The 26045-nt window shown below is 39.1% G+C and overlaps 2 protein-coding genes across 2 annotated transcripts in view; both read left to right on the top strand.

Annotated features, from left to right (window-relative positions):
* Window positions 1-8972, top strand: part of esyt1b (extended synaptotagmin-like protein 1b) — a gene marked incomplete at its 5' end in the record, with an annotated part of 18686 nt that extends 9714 nt beyond the window's left edge. Inside the window, 25 exons of the mRNA XM_084347572.1 lie at window positions 28-204; window positions 310-392; window positions 779-827; window positions 915-1004; window positions 1194-1289; window positions 1670-1741; window positions 2157-2243; window positions 2347-2493; window positions 2581-2717; window positions 3071-3203; window positions 3290-3360; window positions 3479-3620; window positions 4435-4605; window positions 4707-4789; window positions 5314-5362; window positions 5485-5574; window positions 5731-5826; window positions 5913-5984; window positions 6072-6158; window positions 6337-6483; window positions 6596-6729; window positions 7246-7377; window positions 7494-7596; window positions 7745-7794; window positions 8202-8972. Coding sequence (XP_084203698.1) covers window positions 28-204; window positions 310-392; window positions 779-827; window positions 915-1004; window positions 1194-1289; window positions 1670-1741; window positions 2157-2243; window positions 2347-2493; window positions 2581-2717; window positions 3071-3203; window positions 3290-3360; window positions 3479-3620; window positions 4435-4605; window positions 4707-4789; window positions 5314-5362; window positions 5485-5574; window positions 5731-5826; window positions 5913-5984; window positions 6072-6158; window positions 6337-6483; window positions 6596-6729; window positions 7246-7377; window positions 7494-7596; window positions 7745-7794; window positions 8202-8229 — 2526 coding nt within the window. The 3' untranslated portion in view covers window positions 8230-8972. The remainder of the gene's footprint in view (window positions 1-27; window positions 205-309; window positions 393-778; window positions 828-914; window positions 1005-1193; window positions 1290-1669; window positions 1742-2156; window positions 2244-2346; window positions 2494-2580; window positions 2718-3070; window positions 3204-3289; window positions 3361-3478; window positions 3621-4434; window positions 4606-4706; window positions 4790-5313; window positions 5363-5484; window positions 5575-5730; window positions 5827-5912; window positions 5985-6071; window positions 6159-6336; window positions 6484-6595; window positions 6730-7245; window positions 7378-7493; window positions 7597-7744; window positions 7795-8201) is intronic.
* Window positions 8973-9890: 918 nt separating this feature from the next.
* Window positions 9891-25641, top strand: LOC311254387 (uncharacterized protein). The gene is made up of 22 exons (XM_084348118.1): window positions 9891-9962; window positions 10288-10350; window positions 10560-10595; window positions 11434-11562; window positions 11774-11815; window positions 12147-12272; window positions 15069-15194; window positions 15549-15641; window positions 16231-16323; window positions 16916-17008; window positions 17593-17718; window positions 18534-18626; window positions 19015-19107; window positions 19947-20075; window positions 20178-20204; window positions 22598-22778; window positions 22909-23066; window positions 23170-23283; window positions 23384-23497; window positions 23585-24802; window positions 24902-25119; window positions 25226-25641. The coding sequence occupies exons 2-22, from the start codon at window positions 10318-10320 to the stop codon at window positions 25293-25295; spliced, it is 3312 nt and encodes a 1103-aa protein (XP_084204244.1). The 5' UTR covers window positions 9891-9962; window positions 10288-10317; the 3' UTR covers window positions 25296-25641.
* The last annotated feature ends 404 nt before the right edge of the window (window positions 25642-26045 follow it).

A 26045-nucleotide genomic window follows, 5' to 3' on the forward strand; every position in this document is an offset into this window, starting at 1 on the left:
AGAAAATCTATCATCTCCTCCCTGTAGGGGCTGCTGAGAATCATCCTATTGGAGGCCGAGAGTCTGGTTGCCAAAGATAATAAGATGGGCGGTATGATGAAGGGCAAGAGTGACCCCTATGCCAAGATCAATGTTGGAGAGAGTGCATTTAGGAGTAATGTGGTCAAGGAGAATCTCAACCCAGTCTGGAATGAGATGTATGAGGTGTGTATGAAGGACTGTACAAGTTGATTTGCTCCAAGTACTATTTCAAACAAAGGTGACAGTGATAATATTTTTATGTTTAACGCCTCATTTATGTTCCCTCAGGTGGTACTGAGGCCTCAGTCAGGACAGGAGGTGAATGTAGAGCTGTTTGACAAAGACATGGACAGAGATGACTTCCTGGGCAGGTGAGAGGCTACTGTGGAGGTTCCTAGGTTTCCACCTGCTGCTTTTATTGCCTAAGCATGGTATTTAGTGGGTCAACATGTTTACAGGCTCAAACTGTTGTTATTTGACCATTAAGATTTTCTTGTGTGCATGGTGAGTATTTCAAGAATTTGATTTATGGAAAAATGAGCATTTAGTGTTTCCCAAATCAGCATATATTTTTTTTCTTCCAGGTTTACTAGCATTACTTGTAAGCAAGGTTTTTTTTTTTTATAAAAAATATTTCTCATTTAGATTCAGTTATTTAGAGCATTTTAATGGTCAGGCTTAACTTTTATAGGCCATGTGTCATGTGTTTACATGTTCTATTGTGTAAAAAGTACAAAATCATTATCCTCACGAGCAGATTCAAAATCAGTGTGGCAGACATCATCCGCTCCCAGTACACTGACCAGGTCAGTATTGTGTGCCTTATTCCATCTTAGTCATTGCTGCTGTGTAATCATAGGTTTTGATTGAGTAAGTGTGTGTCTCTGGTTCAGTGGTACACCCTAAATGATGTGAAGTCTGGACGTGTCCGCCTTATACTGGAGTGGGTACCAGCAGTGTCCCATAATGCCACCCTGGACCAAGTTAGTGCAATCTATTATCATTTGTTTATGTTTCCTCTCATATTTATGGATATATTTATAATCCTTATCATTTGTGTTGTCTGTCCCTCCCACATCTGCACTATTTCAAAGATGATTTCCTGCCTAGTTCCCTGTGAACAGCAGTGCTGAGTCACTGTAATGTATTTTTCATTTGATTCTCTGCTGCAGGTGATGCAGCTGCAGTCTCTCCAGTCTTACCACAACAAGGCTGTTCCCTCTGCAGCCCTGCTCTTTGTGTATGTGGATAGAGCACACTCATTACCTGTAAGTCCCCTGTAATTATATTACAGTGAAATATACTTTAATGTTAGGGTCACATCACAGTGCTGTCTCAGAGTTATAGATAGACATCAGTTTGGAAAGCATGTGTTAGTAAACAGGTCCTCTACTGGCATTAAGTGGGAAACTCTTTCTATTTCTTAAGATATTGTTTTTGCGCTGGATTGAAATAAATGAAGACTTAAAGATGTAGAGAAATAGTTGCTGCTTGCTGAACAACAGTCACTGTTTTGGATTATATAATGTGAGTCAGTTTGCTATTTTTTTAGAAAGGGGAGTTGGATCTCAACCTACTGTTGTCCTAATTACAGAGAGTGAAGTCAAACTATTCACATAATGTCATGTGTGTGTTTTTCTGTGTCCAGTTTAAGAAAAGTGGAAAGGAGCCCAAGGCTGGGGCTGAGCTTGTCTTTGGTAACACAACCTACAAAACAAAGGTGAGACTGATGATAAACACATTAAACAAACACACACACTTTGACTATGTCAGCCTGGACCGCAACTAATAAATGTTTTCATCACATCATATTGTTTAATGTACTGTTTGATTAGTCACTAAATCATTTAGTCAAAAACATGTCATAATAAAGTCCCCATCACAATTTCCCCATAAACCAAATGAGTGTGTTGGTAAATGCTTCAAAATGTTATGAAATAATTAATTAAAAGCTGCTGGTTTAGAATTAGAAAAAGTTCAACTTTGGTGCCCCCCACTGGTGGTACTGAAGAAGACACATGACTTGACAGCAATGCATGTTAATACCTTCATTGTGCTATAAGAATACCAGCTGAATCTTTATCAATGACCATAAATCCTCAACCAACTTACCCCTCCTCTTTTTCTAACTGAAGGTATGTGATCGCTCCAGATCACCTCAGTGGAATGAGGCCTTCTACTTCCAGGTTCACGACCCCAGAGAGGAGATGCTCATCATGAAGGTGAGTGTACTATGTGTCTCACAGGAGTATCTGGAGCCTGCAGCCAGTGTCAGGAACATCTCCAGCTCTGACTGACATTAATGATTTGTTTTTATTGCTGTAGTTGTCGAGTGCATGGGACCAGCCAATGGGATCTCTCGTTCTCCCTGTGAGAGAGCTGCTCTCTGAACCACAGCTGGTCCTGGACCAGTGGATGCCTCTGGATGGAGCCTTATCTGAAAGTGAGATCCTACTGAGGGCTGAACTCAAGGCAAGAGAATACACACAGACACACACACACAGCACTTTTACCTTTGTTTATATACTTAATAACCAGCTGGAAATGTGTTGTTGACAGATCCTGAGCTCAAGGATGACTGAAGCTCCACAGCCTTCTGTGACTGCTTCAAAGAAAGAAGAGATTGCCATTCCCACTGAACAGACATTCAAAGCAGCCAGTGAGGACACAAAAAGCTCAGAGCTGCCAACAGATGAGTGAGTGTTGTGTGCCTGGTTTGTTAATACACACATACAAGCTCTGCAGACTGTACCAAACCAAACGACCAAAACCATATCACAAAGTGTCATTTAGATATAAAGAAAAGTAAGCCGTAAATAACACACATTTAATACATTAACATGGACTAGTAAACATTAGAGAAAATATAGTGCCTGCTGCTGAGAGCAGGAAGAGGAGAGTGGAATATATAACCTAATATGCTCCTATAAAACATTCTTTGAACTTGCATTTGTAGCCAAGTGAAGCTAATTAAAGCTAATATCCTCCAATGTTAGTTCCAGTCAGGGTTCTGGCTGTGGTGTTGTGTAACAGCAGTGTGTGTTTTCAGATTGGTTGCAGTATCCAGCCAGCTTAAAAACTCTGAAGAAGCAGAGGCAGACACTGAGGCCTTCACAGAAGATGCTGCTTCTGCTGAACCAGCTACGATTCACACTGCACCTGAAATATTCCCTGCTGCTACAGTGAGTCCTTGCACACTGTAGTCAGTTGTTCTTATGTTTAACCTTTTTATTTTCACCCCTCAAAACGTTCATGTAATTTTGCTCAGCAGGTGGACGAACCAACAGATCCGGAGAACTATCGCACACAGTCAGACCCGCAGCAAATACAGACAGAGGGGTGAGCTTCTATTGTTTCCCCTTCTTTCTAGCTTCAAAGATCCATAGATTGGAAGAATATAAATACATTTAACAAAAAAAACTGTTTACATTTCTGCACTGTTTGTGTTTTTGTACAGTAGTGGTTTAGGCAATCTTGCTCATGCCACAGTGAGTGGTCTTCCTGAGGATACCCTGAGGCCAGCGGAGGTTGCAGAAATCCCCAAAGTTGGTGAAGTTCTTCCACCACACACCACCCCCAGTCAGGTCTTTGGTAAAGAGGTGGGTTTAGTTTATGTCATGTTTTTGTAAACAATAATATCTAAAAAAAAACAAAAAACAATCTATCATTAGCATTGTATGGTAAAGTGCAGGATCCCCCCCCCCCCCCCCCCGTTATGGTTTCATCATTGTTGTGGAGTGCATAAACCATGATATCTCAAAACTGTCAGGGCCAGTGTTTAGTCCAAACTTGGTGTCTGATAATTGATCACATTAACTGTTAATTAATTAATCATCATAACATGCCAGTCATTCATTTTGCCCTGAGTCATTAGCGTGTGTATTGATGCTGCTCGGTCTCAGCCTATCGTGTGAGTTTTTCTGAGTAACCTCACTGCTTTTTCCAAACATCGTGAATGTACCAGTTGTCTTGTCTTTAAATATCTTAAGTTCGTCAGGGGAGATTTAAGCTTCCTCTGCTGTTATGGTGGATCTGATACATTTTCTGGACTTCTGCTTGGGTACCTGTGTCATGCCAGTTAAAATCAAGAGGGTTTTTTTTGGACAGGAGGCTCAAAATTAAAACATGTGCTAGCCATTGTATCATTTACACAGTTGACTACAGTTACATAATGTTTTGCTAGAGGAAGTAGAATGTCAAAATTATCATACTACTCATTCATATATAATGATGATTTTCCTTTTTTCCAGTCATCATGTTGTTTCTAGCTGTTGTGTGGAGAGCACACAAGTCTGATAATCTAAGTTGCTCGAAATACATAAAGTAGCTCCACGTTCCCAAGCTGCATACAGTATGTTGTGTGCTCCGTGACTTGCTGTATGTATTTTAACACCTACAGTGTTCATCCTGCAGGGGCTGCTGAGGATTCACCTGCTGGAGGCTCAGAATCTGGTGGCCAAGGATAACATAATGATGATGAAGGGCAAGAGTGACCCCTATGTCAAGATCAACATAGGGGCAGTTGCTTTCAAAAGTCATGTTATCAAGGAGAATCTCAACCCAACATGGAATGAAATGTATGAGGTATGAAGCATTCACGGTCACATACATATACACCATATACTGTCTTGACTTCATAGCATGTGCAGTATTTTGTACAAATATGGATTTCCTGTTTTTAACAGGTGGTTTTGAGTGGGAACAGCGTCCAGGAGATCAAGTTTGAAGCATTTGATAAGGATTTAGACTCTGATGACTTCCTTGGCAGGTGTGTGTGTCATGTGTAGCAATATTGTTTAATCAGTAACTTATATTGGCACTCAAGATAAAAAGTGTACAAACAGTCCTTGGTACACTGCTCTGCTGTGTAAGACTTCTAACAGAGAGAGAGAGAGAGACACCTGTTACTTTATTCTGAAATGAATCAATGCATAAAAAGTAAATAAATCCTCATGTTTTAATGTTTGACTTTAAGTGGCGGGCATTATCACAGGTCAACTTAAAAAAAAAAAAATGTGGTAATCTGGTTCCAAGAGGACCAGCACACAGGACATGTCTCTTTCAGAGAAGTGTCCTGCAATGGCCAAACATCAACATAATCTGAATAAGATGTAGTTGGATTTATTATATATTTAAATATACCTGTATCTGATCTGTTTTAATCTTTTCTGCTGTTTTCATCGTATAGCCTTAATATATCCCCTTTTTGTCAGCATAGGAAATCATTGTCTCTGAAAGTAAGACATCAAAATTAAAATCTTGTTAAACTTTTGCCTGTTTTCATGCTCACAGATTCAGTGTAAAGCTGAATGAGGTCATCAGATCCCAGTACACGGACCAGGTTAGTCAATAATTCATCATTTGCAGTCGTGCCATGTGATTTCTTATCTCTGTTCTTTATCAATTCCTTGTACAAAGGGTGTTGTCCTGCTTCTTCTTTAACCCACTTTATCTCTGTTGCAGTGGTACACTCTGAATGATGTGAAGTCAGGGCGGGTTCACTTGATACTGGAGTGGGTTCATACAGTGTCGCATTCAGACACACTTGACCAGGTCGGTCCTTACTTTTATGGCCCACTAGCTTTAACCTCATTCAGTTAAATCAAATATTCTTTAAACACTGACTATTGAAGTGTCTCATTACACCATGCACATTATTCATATTGCAACATAATAATCAGGCCTAACTGGCTGTTCTCCATGTTGCAGGTACTGCAGCTTCAATCTCTCCAGTCTTATCAAAACAAAGCTGTCCCTGCTGCTGCTCTGCTCTTTGTCAATATCGAGAGAGCACATTCATTACCTGTAAGTCATCTGCAGTTTATTCACATACTGTGAAGTTAAAAAATGACTCCTCATACAATTAAACTTGCCTATCATTTCCCTGATAGTTGAAGAAGAGTGGAAAGGAACCCAAAGCAGGAGCTGAGCTTGTTCTGGGTGAAACAACCTACAAAACCAAAGTGAGACTCTTGATGCTGCACAGTCAGTCTGATAGATGAATAATTATTGTAATAACTCTGTCTTATCTTTTCATCATCTCTCTGAAGCTGTGTGACCGCACCTCCAATCCCCAGTGGAATGAGTCTTTCTACTTCCTGGTCCATGACCCTAAACATCAAATGCTTGTCATCAAGGCAAGACATTTATTTATAATTATTGTGTTTGAAGGATCTGCCTGTCACATATACAGTATATATAACATATAACAGTAGTAATATTAAAGTGGATTATTCATTTTCTCTCTCTCTCTCTCTCTCTCTCTCTCTCTCTCTCTCACTCTCTCTCTCTCTCTCTCTCTCTCACACATAACAGTTATCCGCTGGTTGGGACCAGCCAATGGGAGCTCTGGTGGTTACTGTCAAGGAGCTGCTTGCAGAGCCACAGCTGATCCTGGACCAGTGGTTCCATCTGGACGGAGCCTCACCTGAGAGTCAGATCCTGCTGAGGGCTGAGCTCAAGGTGAGAAAGCAAACACATCTGTCCACACACATACACACAGGTTGTTTAGTATTCAAAAACAACAAATCAATAATGATACTTGTTGTTCCTTTTGTGAATTTGTCTCCAAAAGATTTTAGAGTCCAAAATGGTGGATATGATCAGCTCAGGGACTCTGCCCTGTGGATCTGGAAATGGGCAGGTGAAGTTGTCTCTTTCATATGCCATGCAGGACAGACAGCTCACCGTCATCGTCCATGCATGCAGGTTTGTTTTCTCAAATAGTGTTTCAAACACCCTCAGTCGAATTGTGGTCTCACCAATGATGTACTGTTGGCCTAATCATAGTTACCTGAGGCTAGGCTTCAGGAAAGGCTTATTGTTTTTTTCAGTTCAGGCTGTATTACCAATTAACAAGTTTTCTCGTGCGATATTATCATGGCACAACTTAAACATTAGCTTACATTAGTTTCGTCACTCAGTGGCTAAATTGGATTGTGGGTATTGTAGATTTTATACAGATATACAGATTTTAAAAAGCAGTCCGCTGATCTAGCATTGCACTACTATAACAACACATACATGTGTAAAATTGGTAGAGTTACCAATTCATTTGTAAAATACACAAACATGTCAGTTTATAATAACATGGAAAGATCTGTTGACATACCTTATAAGAAAAACATACAATTTAACAAGTGAGGACATTGTTGATAACAGCTCAAATGAAAAATACCCAATGCACACTTTTTTTGAAGTTATGTCGTCTTTTTCTGTATACAGAGGTCTGTCGTCTCAAAGTAAAGATGGCGTAGACAGCTATGTCTCCCTCATGCTGCTGCCAGACAAAAGTAAGACTACCAAGAGAAAGACAGCAGTGAAGAAACGAGACCTCAACCCAGAATACAATGAGAGGTAATTAACAAACTGGCTAATTGTATTGGCTTTATATTCATGTGGACTTTGTAAACAAAATCTCTTTAGATATTTGTTAGGGTATACATCTGATCATCTTTTGCCAATTCTTTAAGGTTTGAGTATGCTCTGCCTGCGGATGAAATGAAATTGAGATGCCTCAGTTTGTCAGTGAAGAATAACTCGGCCTCGTTCAGAAGCCGCGACGTCATTGGACAGGTCAGTCTGCGACTGTACTTTAACCTCCACCTGCAAATCTGATATTGAAGTTCTCTTTCAAATTCTCTTTCAAATTCTTTCACTCTGAAGTGATTACATGCAGAAGCACTGCTTATGCACATGTTAATAAGCCATTTTTGTTCTTCAGGTGGTGATCGAGTTGGCTCAGCTTGACCTGATTTCTGGTGTCACAGAATGGTGAGCAGAGCACGTTGAACTTCTTCCAGCCTGCGTCAAAGTCATACTCTACAAGGAATAATTAGTGTCAAGTGCTCACTATGTGTTGAGTTCAGAGGTGGCTGCAAAAACATCATAGTTTCCTGACTGATAGATTAACAGAGGCTGTGGTCAGCTTGGATTAATGTTATTAAAAATATTAAACCATACATTGAAAAGTAATTTGCTCAGTTCAAACAGAGTTTCAGTACACTGTCTAGTAGAGCATTGGTGATGTTGAAGCAGTGTACTTAGCCTATTTTGAAGAAAGAGTTTCTATTACTATTACTTAACTGTGCAGTTGTTTCCTTTAATAATCACCATTAATTAAGTCATAACTGCTGATTAATTCACTTTTCATGTAATTTCCATCCCTCTATTTATTCCAGGTTCACTCTGAGAGAAGAGGACGAGTAATCGCTCTACTTGCTGATGTCGTCGTTGTACAATGATGATGATATCATCACTCGACATGGCATTGTGCCACTGCTGCAGCTCACACTGATGCCTTCTCCTTTCCACCTTTGCATACAGTACCACTGTGTCAGCCTTACCTGCATCCACCCAGCTCTCTGTGTATTACATATAGTATAGAATTAGACTGCACTGTATATCCACACACATCAATACTCTCACCAAAGATAAGGAGGCTGAAGTAGCTGAGTTGACAAAGATAACATGCAAGTCTGACTGAAGGTCACTTTACTATATGAAGAGATTATGTGAGAGTTAAGTGAAATGTGAACAGGCTCAGAAAGAATGAAGTCATATTTTGTTGCTTTGTTTGCTTTTTTGATGTACGAATGTTTTAAATCTGACAGTATCCTGTTTGAAGTGCAGTTACATTTTTAGACTGTAGGGTTTTTTTATGTATTGCTCATGAATGCTCATGCCATTTCAGTATTTTGGATCTGTTTTATGACATGCTTACACCGGAGTTATGTTAGATTTCTCAGCACTTTTGCTACGTTTGTTTGTTTGCTTTTGAAGATCATTTTTATAAGATTTTTTTTCTACAAGACATCATGTATTTGTTACACCTGTGTTACAAAAAAAATCATGGTATGTTTGATTTTGTGTATATTTGCAAAGCTTATGGGTCAGATCTGATACCGTCGTTGGAAGGTGGCAACAAAAATAAACAGATTTTGCACATCTCACTTTTTGCTTCTGTCGAACCATTTTTGGGAAATAAATAGATTTATGTTTTTCTTTTACATTGTTTTAATACCAGTGTCATTGTGTATATATCACGTCTTCGTTTTAGTTGTTTGTTTGTTCTGCTGTGACAACAGTGGATGATTTTGATATTTAAACATCAAAAAGATTTAAAAGATCTTACCATTGAGGTTTTCTTCCATTTCTTCCTGATTAGAATCAAGGGTATAAGGGCAGAGGATATCATTCACTGTACATATTGTAAAGCACACTTGGGCTACAGGTATATGATTGTGACTTTGGGCTCAACTAATAAATTTGACTTGACTGATGATTGATTAAAAAAAGGCATTTAAATTACAAATTATTTTTAAAATGAATGTCAAATGTAAGAGAGGAGAAGAAAATGTCCATGACAGATTATATGTTTTTTGACAAAAACAAACAGGTTTTCTTGATTTGAGTACCCTCAGCAGTCTTATTTGAGTAAAAGTACCATTACAGTGTATAAATACTCAAAGTCAAAATGTTACTTGAGTACCAAAAGTGAAAGCACTTGCAGAATCTGATGCTGACGCAGAATCATCATATATATTATTGTTGGATTAAAATGATTGAAGCATTTTGTGGAAGCATCAGTTTCATGTTGCAGCTGTTAAAGCTTAATTTTAACTTCATGTTATAATAATACACCAGAGTCCATTTACAGATTATATTTTTGCATCAATTTTGAATCTGTAAAGTAACTAAATCTGTCAAACAATAGTAGTGGAGTAACAGGTACATCTGCTCCTGAAATGTAGTCAAGTGAGTAGCAGTACCTCCAAAATGTGTTTAAGTACACACTTCAGTTAAAAACATAAGTCTGTCAGAGCTTTTTGATCATTTCTGCAGCTGTGAGCCTCCGGTGTGACGTCACGTGCCTCGCGGAGCTGAAACACTTTCATTTTCATTTCTCAGGAACAAGCAGTCTGAAGCAAAGCGAGCTGAAGGTAAGCCGTGTGCGTCACAAACTCGAGCTGTTTTACTTGCTGTATGTTTGTCAAAAAGTAGACGAAGTGTCTGTGACATCATTTTGTGTTAAAAATGCTGGAAATTATTTTTTTTAAGATAGAAAGTTACGTCACAGCCTGTAAAAGTTTGCATTAGCTTGTCGTTACCGAAAGTGAAGTCGAGCCATAGCCTCCATTTTGTGTCGAAATGTGTCCTGTCATTCCCGAATAAAGTTTTTACATTAATGCACAACAAACATTGCGTTGCTGGACGTCTGAACTGACAGTCTGACTACAAGAAACGCTGCTGTCATTTATGTCGCAGATATTTGCTGAACGGAAGGAGACGGACAAAATGTCAGGCCATGACATAGGTGACGACATGGACGTGAGTAACTGATATCAGCAAGCTAAAGTTGAACATTAGAACAATATGAAAGACAGCTGTAAAGGGAAATTGTTATTATTATTAATATGTGAATATTCACAATGACCGTGTATAAAATATTACCCTACTGTTTAAAATTGTTTATGTTTTGAAGGATTAATTGCTGCATTTGTCTTTTGCACTTAAATATCTTGTATTCTCTCATATAGTGGTCTAATTCTGATACATCTAACAAGGGGCAGGAGGTAGGTGATGTGTGTGTGTGTGTGTGTGTGTGTGTGTGTGTGTGTGTGTGTGTGTGTGCGTGCGTGTGTGTGTGTGTGTGTGCTTATGTGCTTAATGACAGATATCACTTCAGCCAGTTTCGTGCAAGTGCAGTATTTAATTTTAACACTGGTGCAGCATTTGAAACATTGGCAGAGTGATTTTTTCCCCTTCTATTTCACAGACGAGCAGTTTTTAATAACTACAAACCAGTTCATCTAAAATCCAGGGCGTGTCCAAACAGGCCTGTGCGGTTTATGTAGAGTGTATGTGAAAGTAAAAGTATGAAAATGAAGGCACAAGCTCGCAGCAAAGACTTCGAATAATGTTCCGTTAACGCCCCCATCCTTTACTCTTCTGCAACAACTGTTTTCATGTTGACATGTCTTGCAGTAAGAATGAATGTCTGAGTTTCAAAATGCACCTTTTAGACATATTTAACACATTATCACCACATTGATGTTTACAATAAAGAGAAGTTCCTGCACTGATGTTTGACAATAAAAGTATTCTAAAACACAAAAATGTTCTGCCAATTCATATCACAAGTGTCTGAACTATATGAAGGGACCAAAAATAAGTCATTATATATTTATTTTTTTTAATTAAAAGAGTTTACGTGGCCAATATATCGGTTATTCAAATTTTTTAATCCCAAATATCGGCATTGGCCCCAAAAAATCATTATCGGTCGGGCTTTACTGTTAGAGACAATAATGTCATTAAAGACATGTTAGTATAGCTCAAACAAAACATCACTTCCAATATCGTATTCCTATATACTGTATGATGGCTTTTTCCTGTTTTGAAACTGACCAGACAGGAGAAACTCAAAATGCCACGGGAAACCCAGCACAGAACAACCCTTCTGCTGGAGATATGACGCAGGCACAGGCCTCCCACATGTCTCAGGACACATCATTGAACTCTGGCAGAACGATGGATGTTGTGAGTAGCTTTGTCATCCAAGTCTATAAACTACAGTTGAACATTGGGAAAGTATGAAAAAATAACCACTGTGGGAGATGTGGTATTAATACTAAAATGTGAATATTTACAGTGACTATTCAAGAGGAATTGTACAGCTAAAAAAGTTTGTGTTTTGATGTATTAATTGCTGCAATTGTCCTTTTTTTTTTATCTATCTTTCCTCACATAGTGTTCTGTGCAGCCTTCAGCAACTCATGGTTCATTTCCTGTGGTAGGTATTAGTGTCAGCAAGTGTGTGTGTGTATGCTTACTGTACATGTTCAGGAACAGATATGACTTCAACTAGTGCAAATTTCAGTGTTTGATTTTAAAACTGGTGGTCAAAACAAATAATCTCAGCCAGTTGCTTTCTGTTGTACCAAGGCTGTCCTCTTAGGTCATAGTCTGCTTTATAATCATGCTGCATAACAACTCCATTGGCAGCACAGTATAAAACTCCAGTGTTATTAAAGAAATGGTAGTTTAGTTAAAAACAATGTCCCTTCCAGTGTCATAATCATGTATACTGAATGACGTCTTTTTTCTGTTTTGAAACCAACCAGCAAGGACAACATCAATACGCCGTGGGAAACTCCTCTTATCCAGCACAGAACAACTTCCCAAATCCCCACCCTTCTGCAGGACAGTTTCCACAGGGGCATCAATACCCACCAGTGAACATGCCAATTGTGAGTAGCTCTTGTCACCCAAGTCTGCAAACTACAGCTGACATTTAAACATAATGAAAAACAAGTGTTAAAGGTCCACTGTGTAGGATTTAGTGTCATCTATCGGTAAGATAGCAGATGGCAGCCAACTGAACACCCCTCGTCTCACCCTCCCCTACGGTGGCGGCGTGAAAACCCTTCTATAGAGCCAGTGTTTGGTTTGTCTGTACTGGGCCACTGTAGAAAAATGGTGGACTGAGGAAGAGGACCTGCTCCCTCTGTAAATATAAAAGGCTCATTCTAAGGTGCGGTTGTAACAATATGAGATCTTCACGGTACAATATATATACAATAACTAGGGATGCACCGATACCGATAATGGCATAGGGTATCAGGCCGATACTGCGCTCATATACTCGTACTCGTACTCTCAAAAATTCACCGATACCATGCACCGATACGACTTTATTGCATTAGGCCTTACATTGCATGAAACTGAAGACCGCGATCAGAGGGCGGCTTGTTAGTGTCTAGGGGGAGATGTCAAGCGAACCAGAATCAGTGTGCTGCAAGCTATGTGCTGCTAAGGTGTTGAGGGGAGGAAAGGAATACGTCTTTTAATACCAGTAATTTGATAAAACATCTGAAGATGCATCATAAAGCTCAGTATACAGAGTTTGCTAACGAATATGGACTCCGTGATACTCTCGCGGCTCACCAGTGGACACTGCTGGAGAAGACACTAACTCTTCTGGGTCTGTTCGAGGAGTAAACACGAAAAGTTAGCTCTTCAGATGCCATGGCCGCAGACGTCATGAAGCAATTTTCTGATGTGGAGGAAAACCCACTCTACAGCATCGCTACTCGATCTCCGGTGTGTGTGTGTGTGTGTGTGTGTGTGTGTGTGTGAGACTGTGTGAGACTGTGTGTGTCTCTGTGTGACTGTGTGTGACTAGTTAAATTTTTTATTTAGTTTGATTCAAATGTGGAGACTGTGCAATAGTTTAATTGAGATATTAAGTTGACTGTGTTAACTGTGTAATAAGTTTCATTGTTTAATTTGTCAAATGTGAAGACAGTGTCAATGTCGAAGCTTTTTGTTGACACAAGACATGATGATTATTTATGTTTATTTTTATTTAATTTATTATCATTTGTTGTAACAAGCAGAGAAGAAAATAAATCCTGTCTTCCAATTCAGTGCATCTGTAACCTAATAGTTATTTTTGTGGTAGAAATATCGGTATCGGTACTCGGTATCGGCAAATACACAAATGAAAATACCCGTACTCGGTTTGAAAAAAATGGTATCGGTGCATCCCTAACAATAACCATCTCAGAAAATATTGCAGTTTCAAAGTATCGCGATAAACGTTACTACACATCTTTTATTGTCATTGGCCGCGTTTCCCAGATTCGTTAAGAAGCTCTTAAGTGCTAAGATCTTCTTAGGAGCGCTCTTAAGAACGCTGTGAAAGAAGGATGTGTTTCCCAGAGTCGCTCTTAGCTTAAGAAGATCTTTCACTAAGAAGGAAATGTAAGATCGAGCTGACCCACTCTTAACAGCCTTCTTAGTGACCGAATGCTCAGTGATCAAGCGCGTCAGGGAAATTTATATCCTCCACTTTGCGAAATAATAAAACAATGCTCAGTGTTGAAATGCGCTCATAGCTGCGGACCACTGGCGCAAGGAAAAAAAATAAGAAAATGGTAGATGAAAAAAAACCTTTTTATTGAATTACACGTTTAAGTTTTCCGCAACATCTGCATATATGAGTTTATAGTACTACACATAAAAATACAACAACCCTGTGGCATTTCACAGATATCAAGGGAACAGATGTATTAAACTCAGCTGAACCTCATCCAGAGAGGCTTCACCTGCTACTCTGCATTGCCAAAGTCCGCGCGTGTGAGAAACCACGGCTGCAATACAGCACATTCTCGCTGCGAACCAACAGCGTCGCCGTGCGCGAAGCCAGACGGTTTTACATAAATGCATACGTGCGTCAGCACTTCTCCCCACTGGACGTGCTGTCAGACCGGGCTGTCCAGGCAAAGTACCGGCTGCCCCGTGCGGAGATCCAACAGCCGTTGGATCTCTTTGCCTGGACAGCCCGGTCTGACAGCGCACACACACACACACACACACACACACACACACACACACACACTTATGCGCTGATAAAGAGGTGGGTGATCGATTTGCCTGGCATCGATTGATTCAGCACAGCAGCACCGCGGTGGACAGCTCCCACTAAGAGCTTCTTAAGAAGCTTCTTTGGCTTGATCTTAAGGTTCTCCTAAGAAGGCAGTTAAGAACGCATCTGGGAAACACCCGTATCTTAGCGCTCCTTCTTAGCCGAACCCTTCTTAAGAGCCTTCCAAAGTCCTTAAGAACGATCGAATCTGGGAAACGCGGCCATTATCAGTTACAATGACCCTTAAAAGAATGAAAGTAGAAGGGATTATTTAGGTTGAACAAATGTTCTATTATAATTTCACAATATATTATGACAGACATGAATTTCGATATAAACGTGAAATATATATATATTTTTTAATAGCACTAATATCGTAGAACCTCAGTGAAATTGAAAGCTTATGTGAAGTTCAAAACAAAGACTTTGCAGTTGTATTGACGCTGTCCTCTGAGGTCAGTTTGTTTCATTATTGTACTACATAGCAACTCCATTGGCAGCACAGTATAAAACTCTTATGTAATCAAAGAAATGGTAGTTTTTTTTTAAATGCCCCTTCCAATGTCATAATCATATTTACTGAATGATATCTTTTTTCTGTTTTGAAACCAACCAGCAAGGACAACAGCCTAATGCCACAGGAAACTTCTTTTATCCAGCACAGAACAACTTCCCAAATCCCCACCCTTCTGCTGGACACTTTCCACAGGGGCATCAATACCCACCAGTGAACATGCCAATTGTGAGTAGCTCTGTCACCCAAGTCTGCAAACTACAGCTGTCATTTAAACATTATGAAAAACAAGTGTTAAAGGTCCAGTGTGTAGGATTCAGTGGCATCTAGCGTTTAAGTCAAGTTCAAAACAAAGACTTTGCTTGTTCCAAATAATCTCAGCCAGTTGCTTTCTGTTGTATTGACGCTGTCCTCTGAGGTCAGTCTGGTTTATTATCATGGTGCATAGCAACTATGTTAGCAGCACAGTATAAAACTCTAATGTAATTAAAGAAATGGTAGTTTAGTTAGAAACAATGCCCCTTCCAGTGTCATAATCATATATACTGAATGACATATTTTTTCTGTTTTGAAACCAACCAGCAAGGACAACATCAATACGCCATGGGAAACTCCTCTTATCCAGCACAGAACACCCCCCCAAATCCCCACCCTTCTGCTGGACACTTTCCACAGGTGCCTCAAGATTGTGAAGTTGTGAATTGCTCTGTTGTCCAAGTCTGCAAACTACAGTTGAACATTATGAAAAACAAGTGTGTGTGTGTGTGTGTGTGTGTGTGTGTGTGTGTGTGTGTGTGTACACATGTTCAGTAACAGATATGACTTCAACCATTCTTGTGAAAATTCCAGTGTTTGATTTTAAAAGTGGTGCAGCTTGTGGAAACAGTGACAGTGGTAGAGTGATTTATTTTCCATTTTCAAAACTTTTAGACACTGAAAACGAGTTCATGTAAAATTCAGGTCTGTATGTCTCTTTTTACAGTGTACGTGGAAGTGAAAGTATGAAATTGAAAGCTTAAATTAAGTTTAAAACAAAGACTTTGCTTGTTCCAAATAATCTCAGCCAGTTGCTTTCTGTTGTATTGACGCTGTCCTCTGAGGTCAGTCTGGTTTATTATTGTACTATATAGCAACTCCATTGGCAGCACAGTATAAAACTCTAATGTTATCAAAGAAATGGTAGTTTAGTTAGAAACAATGCCCCTTCCAATGGCATAATCATATATACTGAATGACATCTTTTTTCTGTTTTGAAACCAACCAGCAAGGACAACATCAATATGCCATGGGAAACTCCTCTTATCCAGCACAGAACACCCCCCCAAATCCCCACCCTTCTGCTGGACACTTTCCACAGGTGCCTCAAGACACATCAAAAACACTGAAGTTGTGAATTGCTCTGTTGTCCAAGTCTGCAACCTACAGTTGAACATTATGAAAAACAAGTGTGTGTGTGTGTGTGTGTGTGTGTGTGTGTGTGTGTACACATGTTCAGTAACAGATATGACTTCAACCATTCTTGTGAAAATTCCAGTGTTTGATTTTAAAAGTGGTGCAGCTTGTGGAAACAGTGACAGTGGTAGAGTGATTGATTTTCCATTTTCAAAACTTTTAGACACTGAAAATGAGTTCATGTAAAATTCAGGTCTGTATGTCTCTTTTTACAGTGTACGTGGAAGTCAAAGTATGAAATTGAAAGCTTAAATTAAGTTCAAAACAAAGACTTTGCTTGTTCCACATAATCTCAGCCAGTTGCTTTCCGTTGTATTGAGGCTGTCCTCTGAGGTCAGTCTGTTTTATTATCATGGTGCATAGCAACTATGTTAGCAGCACAATATAAAACTCTAATGTTATCAAAGAAATGGTAGTTTAGTTAAAAACAATGCCCCTTCCAATGTCATAATCATATATACTGAATTACATCTTTTTTCTGTTTTGAAACCAACCAGCAAGGACAACATCAATATGCCGTGGGAAACTCCTCTTATCCAGCACAGAACGACTTCCCAAATCCCCACCCTTCTGCTGGACAGTGTCCACAGGTGCCTCAAGACGCATCAAAAACACTGAAGTTGTGAATTGCTCTGTTGTCCAAGTCTGCAAACTACAGTTGAACATTACGAAAAACAACTGTGTGTGTGTGTGTGTGTGTGTGTGTGTACACATGTTCAGTAACAGATATGACTTCAACCATTCTTGTGAAAATGCCAGTGTTTGATTTTAAAACTGGTGCAGAGTGTGGAAACAGTGACAGTGGTAGAGTGCTTTATTTTCCATTTTCAAAACTTTTAGACACTGAAAATGAGTTCATGTAAAATTCAGGTCTGTATGTCTCTTTTTACAGTGTACACGGAAGTCAAAGTATGAAATTGAAAGCTTCAATTAAGTTCAAAACAAAGACTTTGCTTGTTCCAAATAATCTCAGCCAGTTGCTTTCTGTTGTATTGAGGCTGTCCTCTGAGGTCAGTCTGTTTTATTATCATGGTGCATAGCAACTCCATTAGCAGCACAGTATAAAACTCTAATGTTATCAAAGAAATGGTAGTTTAGTTAAAAACAATGCCCCTTCCAATGTCATAATCATATATACTGAATGACATCTTTTTTCTGTTTTGAAACCAACCAGCAAGGACAACATCAATATGCGGTGGGAAACTCCTCTTATCCAGCACAGAACACCCCCCCAAATCCCCACACTTCTGCTGGACACTTTCCACAGGGGTATCAATACCCAACAGTGAACATGCCAATTGTGAGTAGCTCTGTCACCCAGGCCTGCAAACTACAGCTGACAATTAAACATTATGAAAAACAAGTGTTAAAGGTCCAGTGTGTAGGATTCAGTGGCATCTAGCGGTAAGTTATCAGATTGCAGCCAACTGAACACCCCTCGTCTCACCCTCACCTATGGTGGCGGCGTGAAAGGCCTTCTATAGAGCCAGTGTTTGGTTTGTCTGTACTGGGCCACTGTAGAAAAATGGTGGACTGAGGAAGAGGACCTGCTCCCTCTGTAAATATAAAAGGCTCATTCTAAGGTGGGGTTGCAAGGGTATAAGATCTTCATGGTACAATAACCATCTCAGTAAATATCAAAGTTTCAAAGTATCGCGATAAACTTTATTACACATTTATTATTGTCATCATCAGTTACAATGACCCTTAAAAGAATGAAAGTAGAAGGGATTATTTAGGTTGAACAAATGTTCTATTATAATTTCACAATATATTATGACAGACATGAATTTTGACATAAACGTGAAATATATATATATTTTTTAATAGCACTAATATCGTAGAACCTCAGTGAAATTGAAAGCTTAAGTCAAGTTCAAAACAAAGACTTTGCTTGTTCCAAATACTCTCAGCCAGTTGCTTTCTGTTGTATTGACGCTGTCCTCTGAGGTCAGTTTGTTTTATTATCATGGTGCATAACAACTCCATTAGCAGCACAGCATAAAACTCTAATGTAATTAAAGAAATGGTAGTTTTGTTTTTAAAAAATGCCACTTCCAGTGTCATAATCATAGATACTGAATTACATCTTTTTTCTGTTTTGAAACCAACCAGCAAGGACAACATCAATATGACATGGGAAACTCCTTTTATTCAGCGCAGGACAACTCGACAAATCTCCACCCTTCTGCTGGACAGTTTGAACAGGTGCCTCAACACACATCAAATAACACTGAAGTTGCGAGTAGCTCTGTTGTCCAAGTCTGCAAACTACAGCTGACATTTAAACATTATGAAAAACAAGTGTTAAAGGTCCAGTGTGTAGGATTTAGTGGTATCTAGCGTTTAAGTCAAGTTCAAAACAAAGACTTTGCTTGTTCCAAAAAATCTCAGCCAGTTGCTTTCTGTTGTATTGACGCTGTCCTCTGAGGTCAGTCTGTTTTATTATTGTACTGCATAGCAACTCCATTAGCAGCACAGTATAAAACGCTAATGTAATTAAAGAAATGGTAGTTTTGTTTTTAAAAAATGCCACTTCCAATGTCTTTATCATATATACTGAATGACATCTAAATTCTGTTTTGTAACCGACCAGCAAGGACAAGATCAACACACCGTGGGAAACTCCTCTTATCCAGCACAGAACACCCCCCCAAATCCCCGCCCTTCTGCTGGACAGTTTCCACAGGTGCCTCAAGACACATCAAAAAACACTGAAGTTGTGAGTTGCTCTGTTGTCCAAGTCTGCAACCTACAGCTGACATTTAAACATCATGAAAAACAAGTGTGTGTGTGTGTGTACACACATGTTCAGTAACGGATATGACTTCAACTAGTCTTGTGAAAATTCCTGTGTATGAGATCTTCACGGTACAATAACCATCTCGGAAAATATCACAGTGTACAGTGTCAGGATATACGTTATTACACAGTAATTATTGTCATTATCAGTAACAATGACCCTTAAAAGAATGAAAGTAGAAGGGATTTTTACTTACAATTATCTAATACCTTAGATAAATGGACACAGTAGGATAACCACCAAGTTTCGTACCACAGTTTACCTTGAAACCAGTGTATCACTGCAGACCTGTTCTAAGGTAACAAAAACACAAGAATTGTAATGTCCAGGTGATTAAACTGTAATGAAAACATAATTTAGTGTTTCATATTAAATTTCTGCCCCTAATCCCCCTTCAACCAGTCTTGTGCAAGTCAAGTGTTTGATTTTAAAACTAGTGCAGAGTGTGGAAACAGTGACAGAGGCAGAGGGATTTCTTTCTATTCTCAAGACCTTTTGACACTAAAAACCAGTGCATGTAAAATCCAGCTTGAGAAAGTGAGAGTATGAAATTGAAAGCTTAAATGAAGTAACAAGGACAGATCATGCTTGTCCCAAATAATGTCAGCCAGTTGCTCTCTCTTGTACTGAATACTTTTAAACTCATATTTAAAGACGTGGAAAATAATGCCACCTACACTGTCATACACGTATATACCGAATGAGGTCTTCCTGTTTTGAAAAAGGACCAGACAGGACAACATCAGGATGCCAGCGTAAAGCCCTTTGATGCAACACATCCCGACACTTCTGCTGGACAGGTTGCACAGGTGACTCAAGACACAGCACTGAACATTGGCAGGGGAATGGCAGTTGTGAGTAGCTAAATTGACCGTGATTGACTAAAGTGATTGTCGTGATTTTGAAGTATTAATAGCTGTCTTTTTTATTTGAATAATCTGTCTTTCCTCATACAGGGTTCTGTGCAGCCTTCAACATCTGAGGTGGGTATTTTTGAGAGTGTGAATGTGTTTGTGAGTTCAGTTACATAAATCATTCCAGCCAGTCTGGTGATAGTCCAGTGTTTGTTTTTTAAAAGTGGCTCAGAGTGTGCAAACACTGGTCAAGTGATTTTTTTTCTCCATTTCTAAAAACAGTGCATATAAAAAGACCCCCAGTTTTTTTTCTGTAAAGTTAATGTGAAAGAGCAGCTAATACATTTAAGGCTCAAGTAAAGTTCTCAAGTAAAATAGACTAACCTGACGCCTTCAGACGACATCTGTTACACAGAACAGTTTGGGAAGGCACCGCTAGAAACTGTTTGGATAAGTGCAGGCGCTTTGAATAAAATACTTGGCAAGTCATTAGACGAACCATCTGTCTATCACAGGCCAACTTATCTTAATGAAGTACGCTCTCCTTATATAACTGATGCTATAGCAGCTACGACAACCACTTGAGCTGCCGCCATTATTTTTTAAAATGAATAGTTGCTTCTCTCACTGGTTGTCACACCATGAACCATGGCTGTAGCTGCCGTTTGTTCCTCGTAAGGAACAGTGATTGGTTCAGTGCCTATGTGTTTGGCCACAAGCACACAGCTTGAAGCCTTGATTTAAAGGAAATTGCTTACAGGGCTGAACGATTTATTGTTCTCTGATCAAAATTGAGATTTCAGACAACGCGATCATGTGATCGCCAAAGCGGCGGTTTTTGCAGCGCTCCTGACTGACCCAGGATCTGTTGTGTCAACTATTTTACATATACATGCTGTCTCCCTACCATCCTGCCAAGCTCACCAATCAGAAGCGGCATGCTACGTGTGGACAGGTCACGCTAACCAATCAGTATTAACCTGCTCCTTAACATGTTCTGAAATGAGTTGGGGGATTTAATTCCCAAGAAAAACAGCACGTCAGTGATTTGGGAGTATTTCGGGTTTGAGGCTGCAGATGTGCACCAGAAACAGGTACTGTGCAAAACCTGTCACTCTAAATTTGCAGCGTCCAGCGGAAACAACCAATTTATACAGGCACTTGAAAAATCACCACAGGCATTTGCATGACGAGTGCGTGACGAAAAAGTCTGGTGAAAAGTCAGGTGAAAAGCAGGCCCACTGTGTCAGGCCTGGGCTTAACGGAGGATTCAGAAGCAGAGGTTCAAAGAACAAACAAACGTTTTATTTAGAAAAATCGTCTTCTTTGCTCTCTAGACAGGGTGATAAACAAATAGGCTATGAAACCTTCTATAACTAGACTAATGGCAAAACAGACAAAACACAGAAAAACAAATCAAACCAAGACTGAACAAAAAAAAAAAAAAAAAAAAATCACTCAAAGGGAGGATAAAATAGGCTGATCTACTCTATTCTTCAGAGGGATAACTATGAAAATGTATCAACAAAAAACGCTCCAAAAGGAGGGAAACAAAGGAGGCTACAAACTTAAACTACACTGCACTCCTAGGCTAGAAAAAACTGTAAGAAAACAAAGTCACTCCAAAGGGAGGAAAAAACAACAAGGCTATGAAACAAATACTAGATCTAGAAACTAAACAGAAAATCACTCTTCTAAAGAGGAAACAAGAGATATCAAAAATACAAACGTGGTCTTTGGAACAGGGCAAGGCTGTGGACATGAGGGCTGGAGGCACACGAACAGACGAGACACTCTGGCACAGGACAAAGGGAGACGCAGACTATAAGACACATGAGGTTAATGGGGAACAGGTGGAAACAATCAGGGATCAGGGGAGACGTCAGACCGGTGACACAAGAGGAAGGGCAAGTGACCTGAAACGAGAGGAGAGTTATTTTTCAAAATAAAACATGAAAATGACAAGACAGAAAAACCAGGACAAGACACCCCTCACCGCGTTGTGACACACTGTAGCAAACAGACTACAATTACAATATCTTTTGCCAGTGTAACTCCTGTATAAATATCTAATATATAATATCCTTTAATAAATACATTTGGAAGCTATTTTTAACTTTAGTTTTCATCCTTGCATTAGAATATTAGCATTTAATGTTTTAATGTTACTGTACATTGTGAATATTGCACTGAAGCTTGATTTGAAGGAAATCGTGAATCAAATCGAAATCGCAATTAGATCTTTTCCTAAAATCATTCAGCCCTAATTTCTTGTCTAACAAAATCACAGCCTGATGCTGTCTCTAATACTCTCTAATACAATGTACATATATATGATCTCTTTTTTTTCTGTCTCATTCACTTTATAGTTTCTATTTTTACAATTCTACAATGATTAATTAAACGTTTTTTTGCAAACAGACTTTTAAGATAAATGGCATGGAGTATGTTGTGCTATCTTGTTTGGTAATACAGTGACATTAACTGTAACATGTACTCTGGCTCTGTTGATTTTATCACAGAACAAAGATGAAGTTCGAGCCATTCTCTTCGTCCAGTGGTCAGATGATGAAAAAAAAGACAAAAAAATACTAGAGAAAGTTCTTCAGACTTGGGCCAACAAAAGCAAATTTAATGGAGACTGCTCTGTTTTAAGTGTCTCAGAAGATGGGAGAGCTGAGATAAAGATTAAACCCGCTGAAGGTGCAGTATGACTAAACATTTTTATTGCACATCTGTTACCACTCTAATACATTTTGAAAAGCTCCTGTATTGAGATTGTATTCTTTCTTGTTTTTTTTTCAATTCATGTTTTGTTTCTCTTCTTTTGAAGCTGTGAGTAAGCTTGAGGAACTGAGAGGACAAACATTGAAGGATAAACATGGGAAAAAGATAGTGACAATAACAACTGTTGTTCTGAGAGGGATGGAAATACAAATACCAGACAATGCTCCAATGAACCTTCCTCCATCTGTGTCAGAGCCACAACATGTAAGTGCTGTGTAGTAAAAAAAAAAGTGCAATTTCAGTGCAAATTAAAAATGAATTAAATTTCAGTTCATTAATTCATTAATTTGTTCATATTTCTCTCTAGGTAAAAGGACAACTCGGGGAACAAAGTCACATAAATACATCTACTTCTAATGTCTCGATGCCTTCAGACAATGCTTCAGTGAACCTTCCTTCATCTGTGTCAGATCAACAACATGTAAGTGCTGTGTAGTAAAGAAGTGCAGATTAATCGAGTTAAATTTCATTTTTTAAAGGTTTTTTTTTTATTTCATCGATTCATTTATATTTCTCTCTAGGCTAAAGGACAACTCGGGGAACAAAGTAACATGACTACATCTACTAATGTCCTTAAGCCCACAGACAATGCTTCAGTGAACCGTCCTTCTTCACCCGTGTCAGAGAAACAAAATGTATGTACTGTGAAGTGAATCAGTAAGAATGAATTACACTGAATATTGATGTTTTTTAATCAATGAATACATTGTTTTTTTATCCAGGACCAAGAGCTGCCAGTGGAAAAAAGTAATTCCAGCACTTCACCTGCAGCATCTACAACAGAAGAGAAGACATGTTCTTGTCTTCTCCCAGTCGTCCACTTCTGGTACGTGAACCACATCTTCAAGAAGGACATTAAACGCATCGAGAGAGAGCATGGAGTTAAAATTAATGCAGAAGTGAATGTGACCTTTGAAGGAGGCCAAAAAGACGAAGGCCTGAAAGAAGCTCTCTCTGAGTTCATTGACCTCGTTCAGAAGCGTATAGGTGAATTTGATGGCTCAGTTACTCCTCTCAAGTCCCTCGATACAGAAGAGTTCAGGGACGCACTGAAAATCATCCAGAGGCCCGAGAACAAACTTCTGGTTGCTCTTTCCTCTGAAGAATTGACCATATATGGGCCAAAACCAATTCCAAATGTCATCAGTAAGTCCTTAACCGCAGGACAGACATCCTCAGCCAATACCTACAACTCTGCTGCAGAGTCTCAGGACACATCCTTGAACATGAGCATCAAAGACCATCTTGTTAATAATGGACTGACCATGCAGGAGAACCACTGGAAGCTGATGACTACTTCCTTCAGTGATGACATAGACAAGATCAAAGATAAGTTCGGTGTGGACTTTAAGGATTCAGGCGTCCGTCATGGCAAAGTCAGTGTCAAAGCTCATTATAAAAGATCTGGAGGAAATGCTTCAATGGAGAGCCATGCTGTCAGAGCTCTTCTTCACCTTTGCCAGAAGATCGCTACATCACCCAAGAACGTCACCCAACGCCAAGGTGCCACAGGGTTCAGTGGCTCCACGAAGAATTCAAGCAGTGTTTATCCGTCAGAGGGGGCCTCCAGTGGACCTGTGGCCAACAGCCAATCAGGATACAGCACTCGCAACACTGATTCTGAGAAAAAAAAAGGTTCTGCAAGAGACGGAGCAACAGCAGGAGACAACAAAGACGAAGACCTATGTGCTATATGTCAAGATACATTTAAGAACAAGAAACAGCTCAAGTGTAAACATGAGTTTTGTGAGGAATGCCTGGAAGATTTAAAGAAACACTCGGGACCCATGTGTCCTGTATGCAAAGATGTCTTTGGTGTAATAGAGGGAACTCAGCCAGAAGGAACAATGGCAGTGTATAAAAGTAGCTCATCTCTCCCTGGATTCAAAGACTGTGGCACTATAGTCATCGACTATGATATTCCAAGTGGAAAACAAACGGTAAATATCTTAATTTAAATATTTGAAGAATTTTGTAATTTGTAAGTTATTTTCTGACATGTTTATCAATTATGTCTTCAACTTACTCTCATTTTGTAGGGAAGGCATCCAAATCCTGGACAACATTATCAAGGTACAAGCAGAACAGCATATCTGCCAGACAACAAAGAGGGCAAAGAAGTCCTGTGCCTGTTACAGAAAGCGTTTGACCAGAAGCTCATTTTCACTGTTGGGACGTCCACAACGACTGGGAGGGAGAACCAGGTGACCTGGAATGACATTCACCACAAAACCTCGAAGTTTGGCGGACCAGAGAGGTACAGTAGAGAATCTTAGTTTTAAAAAAAAAAAAAAAAAAACAGATCTTCTTTGTTGATGCCAAATCTTCTTCAATTAAGCCTTATACATTATCTGTTTCCACAGTTTTGGGTATCCTGACCCTGACTACCTGAGAAGAGTCAGAGATGAGCTGAAGGCTAAAGGCATCGAGTGAAGACTTTGATACAAAGATGCTGAAGAGAGTTGTTTTAACACAAAAAAATCAAGATCATTTAAAACAAACAATCAGTGGAAGGCACAGATTATTGAATTGTATACTGTCTCTCGTGGTTATCAGTAATGGTTGTTTTGAGATGCACCAAATTTGACAGTTAAGCAACATATATTAGCTTCATCTATTAAGCATAACGTTTTTTGATGAAGGATTTTCTCAATTTTTTGTTGATTGATAAGTTTTCAGTTTATAACAGTATAAGAATGAAAATTGCATTTATAAATGTATCTTTAACTGTCTACAGTATATAAGATCTGATTTACTGCTTGCCTGCTGTAATAAATGATTAAACTGACCAACACTGACTCATCACAGTATTCTTCACTATATCAGCAAGTCGTCTGTATCATATATTCTTATATTCTTCACATGTTCGTTACTTTGAAAAGTTATATTAATGAAACACTATTTGTTTTCCAAGAGAATGTCTAAGTGTGTTGACTGAGTCCATGAATTGTGTATAACAAAAGTTATGTTTCATTATTCTTTAAAAATAACAAGCTCAAAACAATTCTCAGATATCACCTCCGCTAACTTTCCTTATGGGCAAACCCTCCGACCATCATGCAAAGTACAGTACAATGTGGTACAACAATTAATAAGCAATCACATAAGAGATACAGCGCTGGTCGGCACTCTGGCTGCACATGTTTGGATCTGTTTTATGACCGGCTTACATTGGAGTTATTT

Source organism: Pagrus pagrus, assembly GCF_965226575.1.
Source record: "Pagrus pagrus genome assembly, chromosome: 3".
Classification (NCBI taxonomy): Eukaryota; Metazoa; Chordata; class Actinopteri; order Spariformes; family Sparidae; genus Pagrus; species Pagrus pagrus.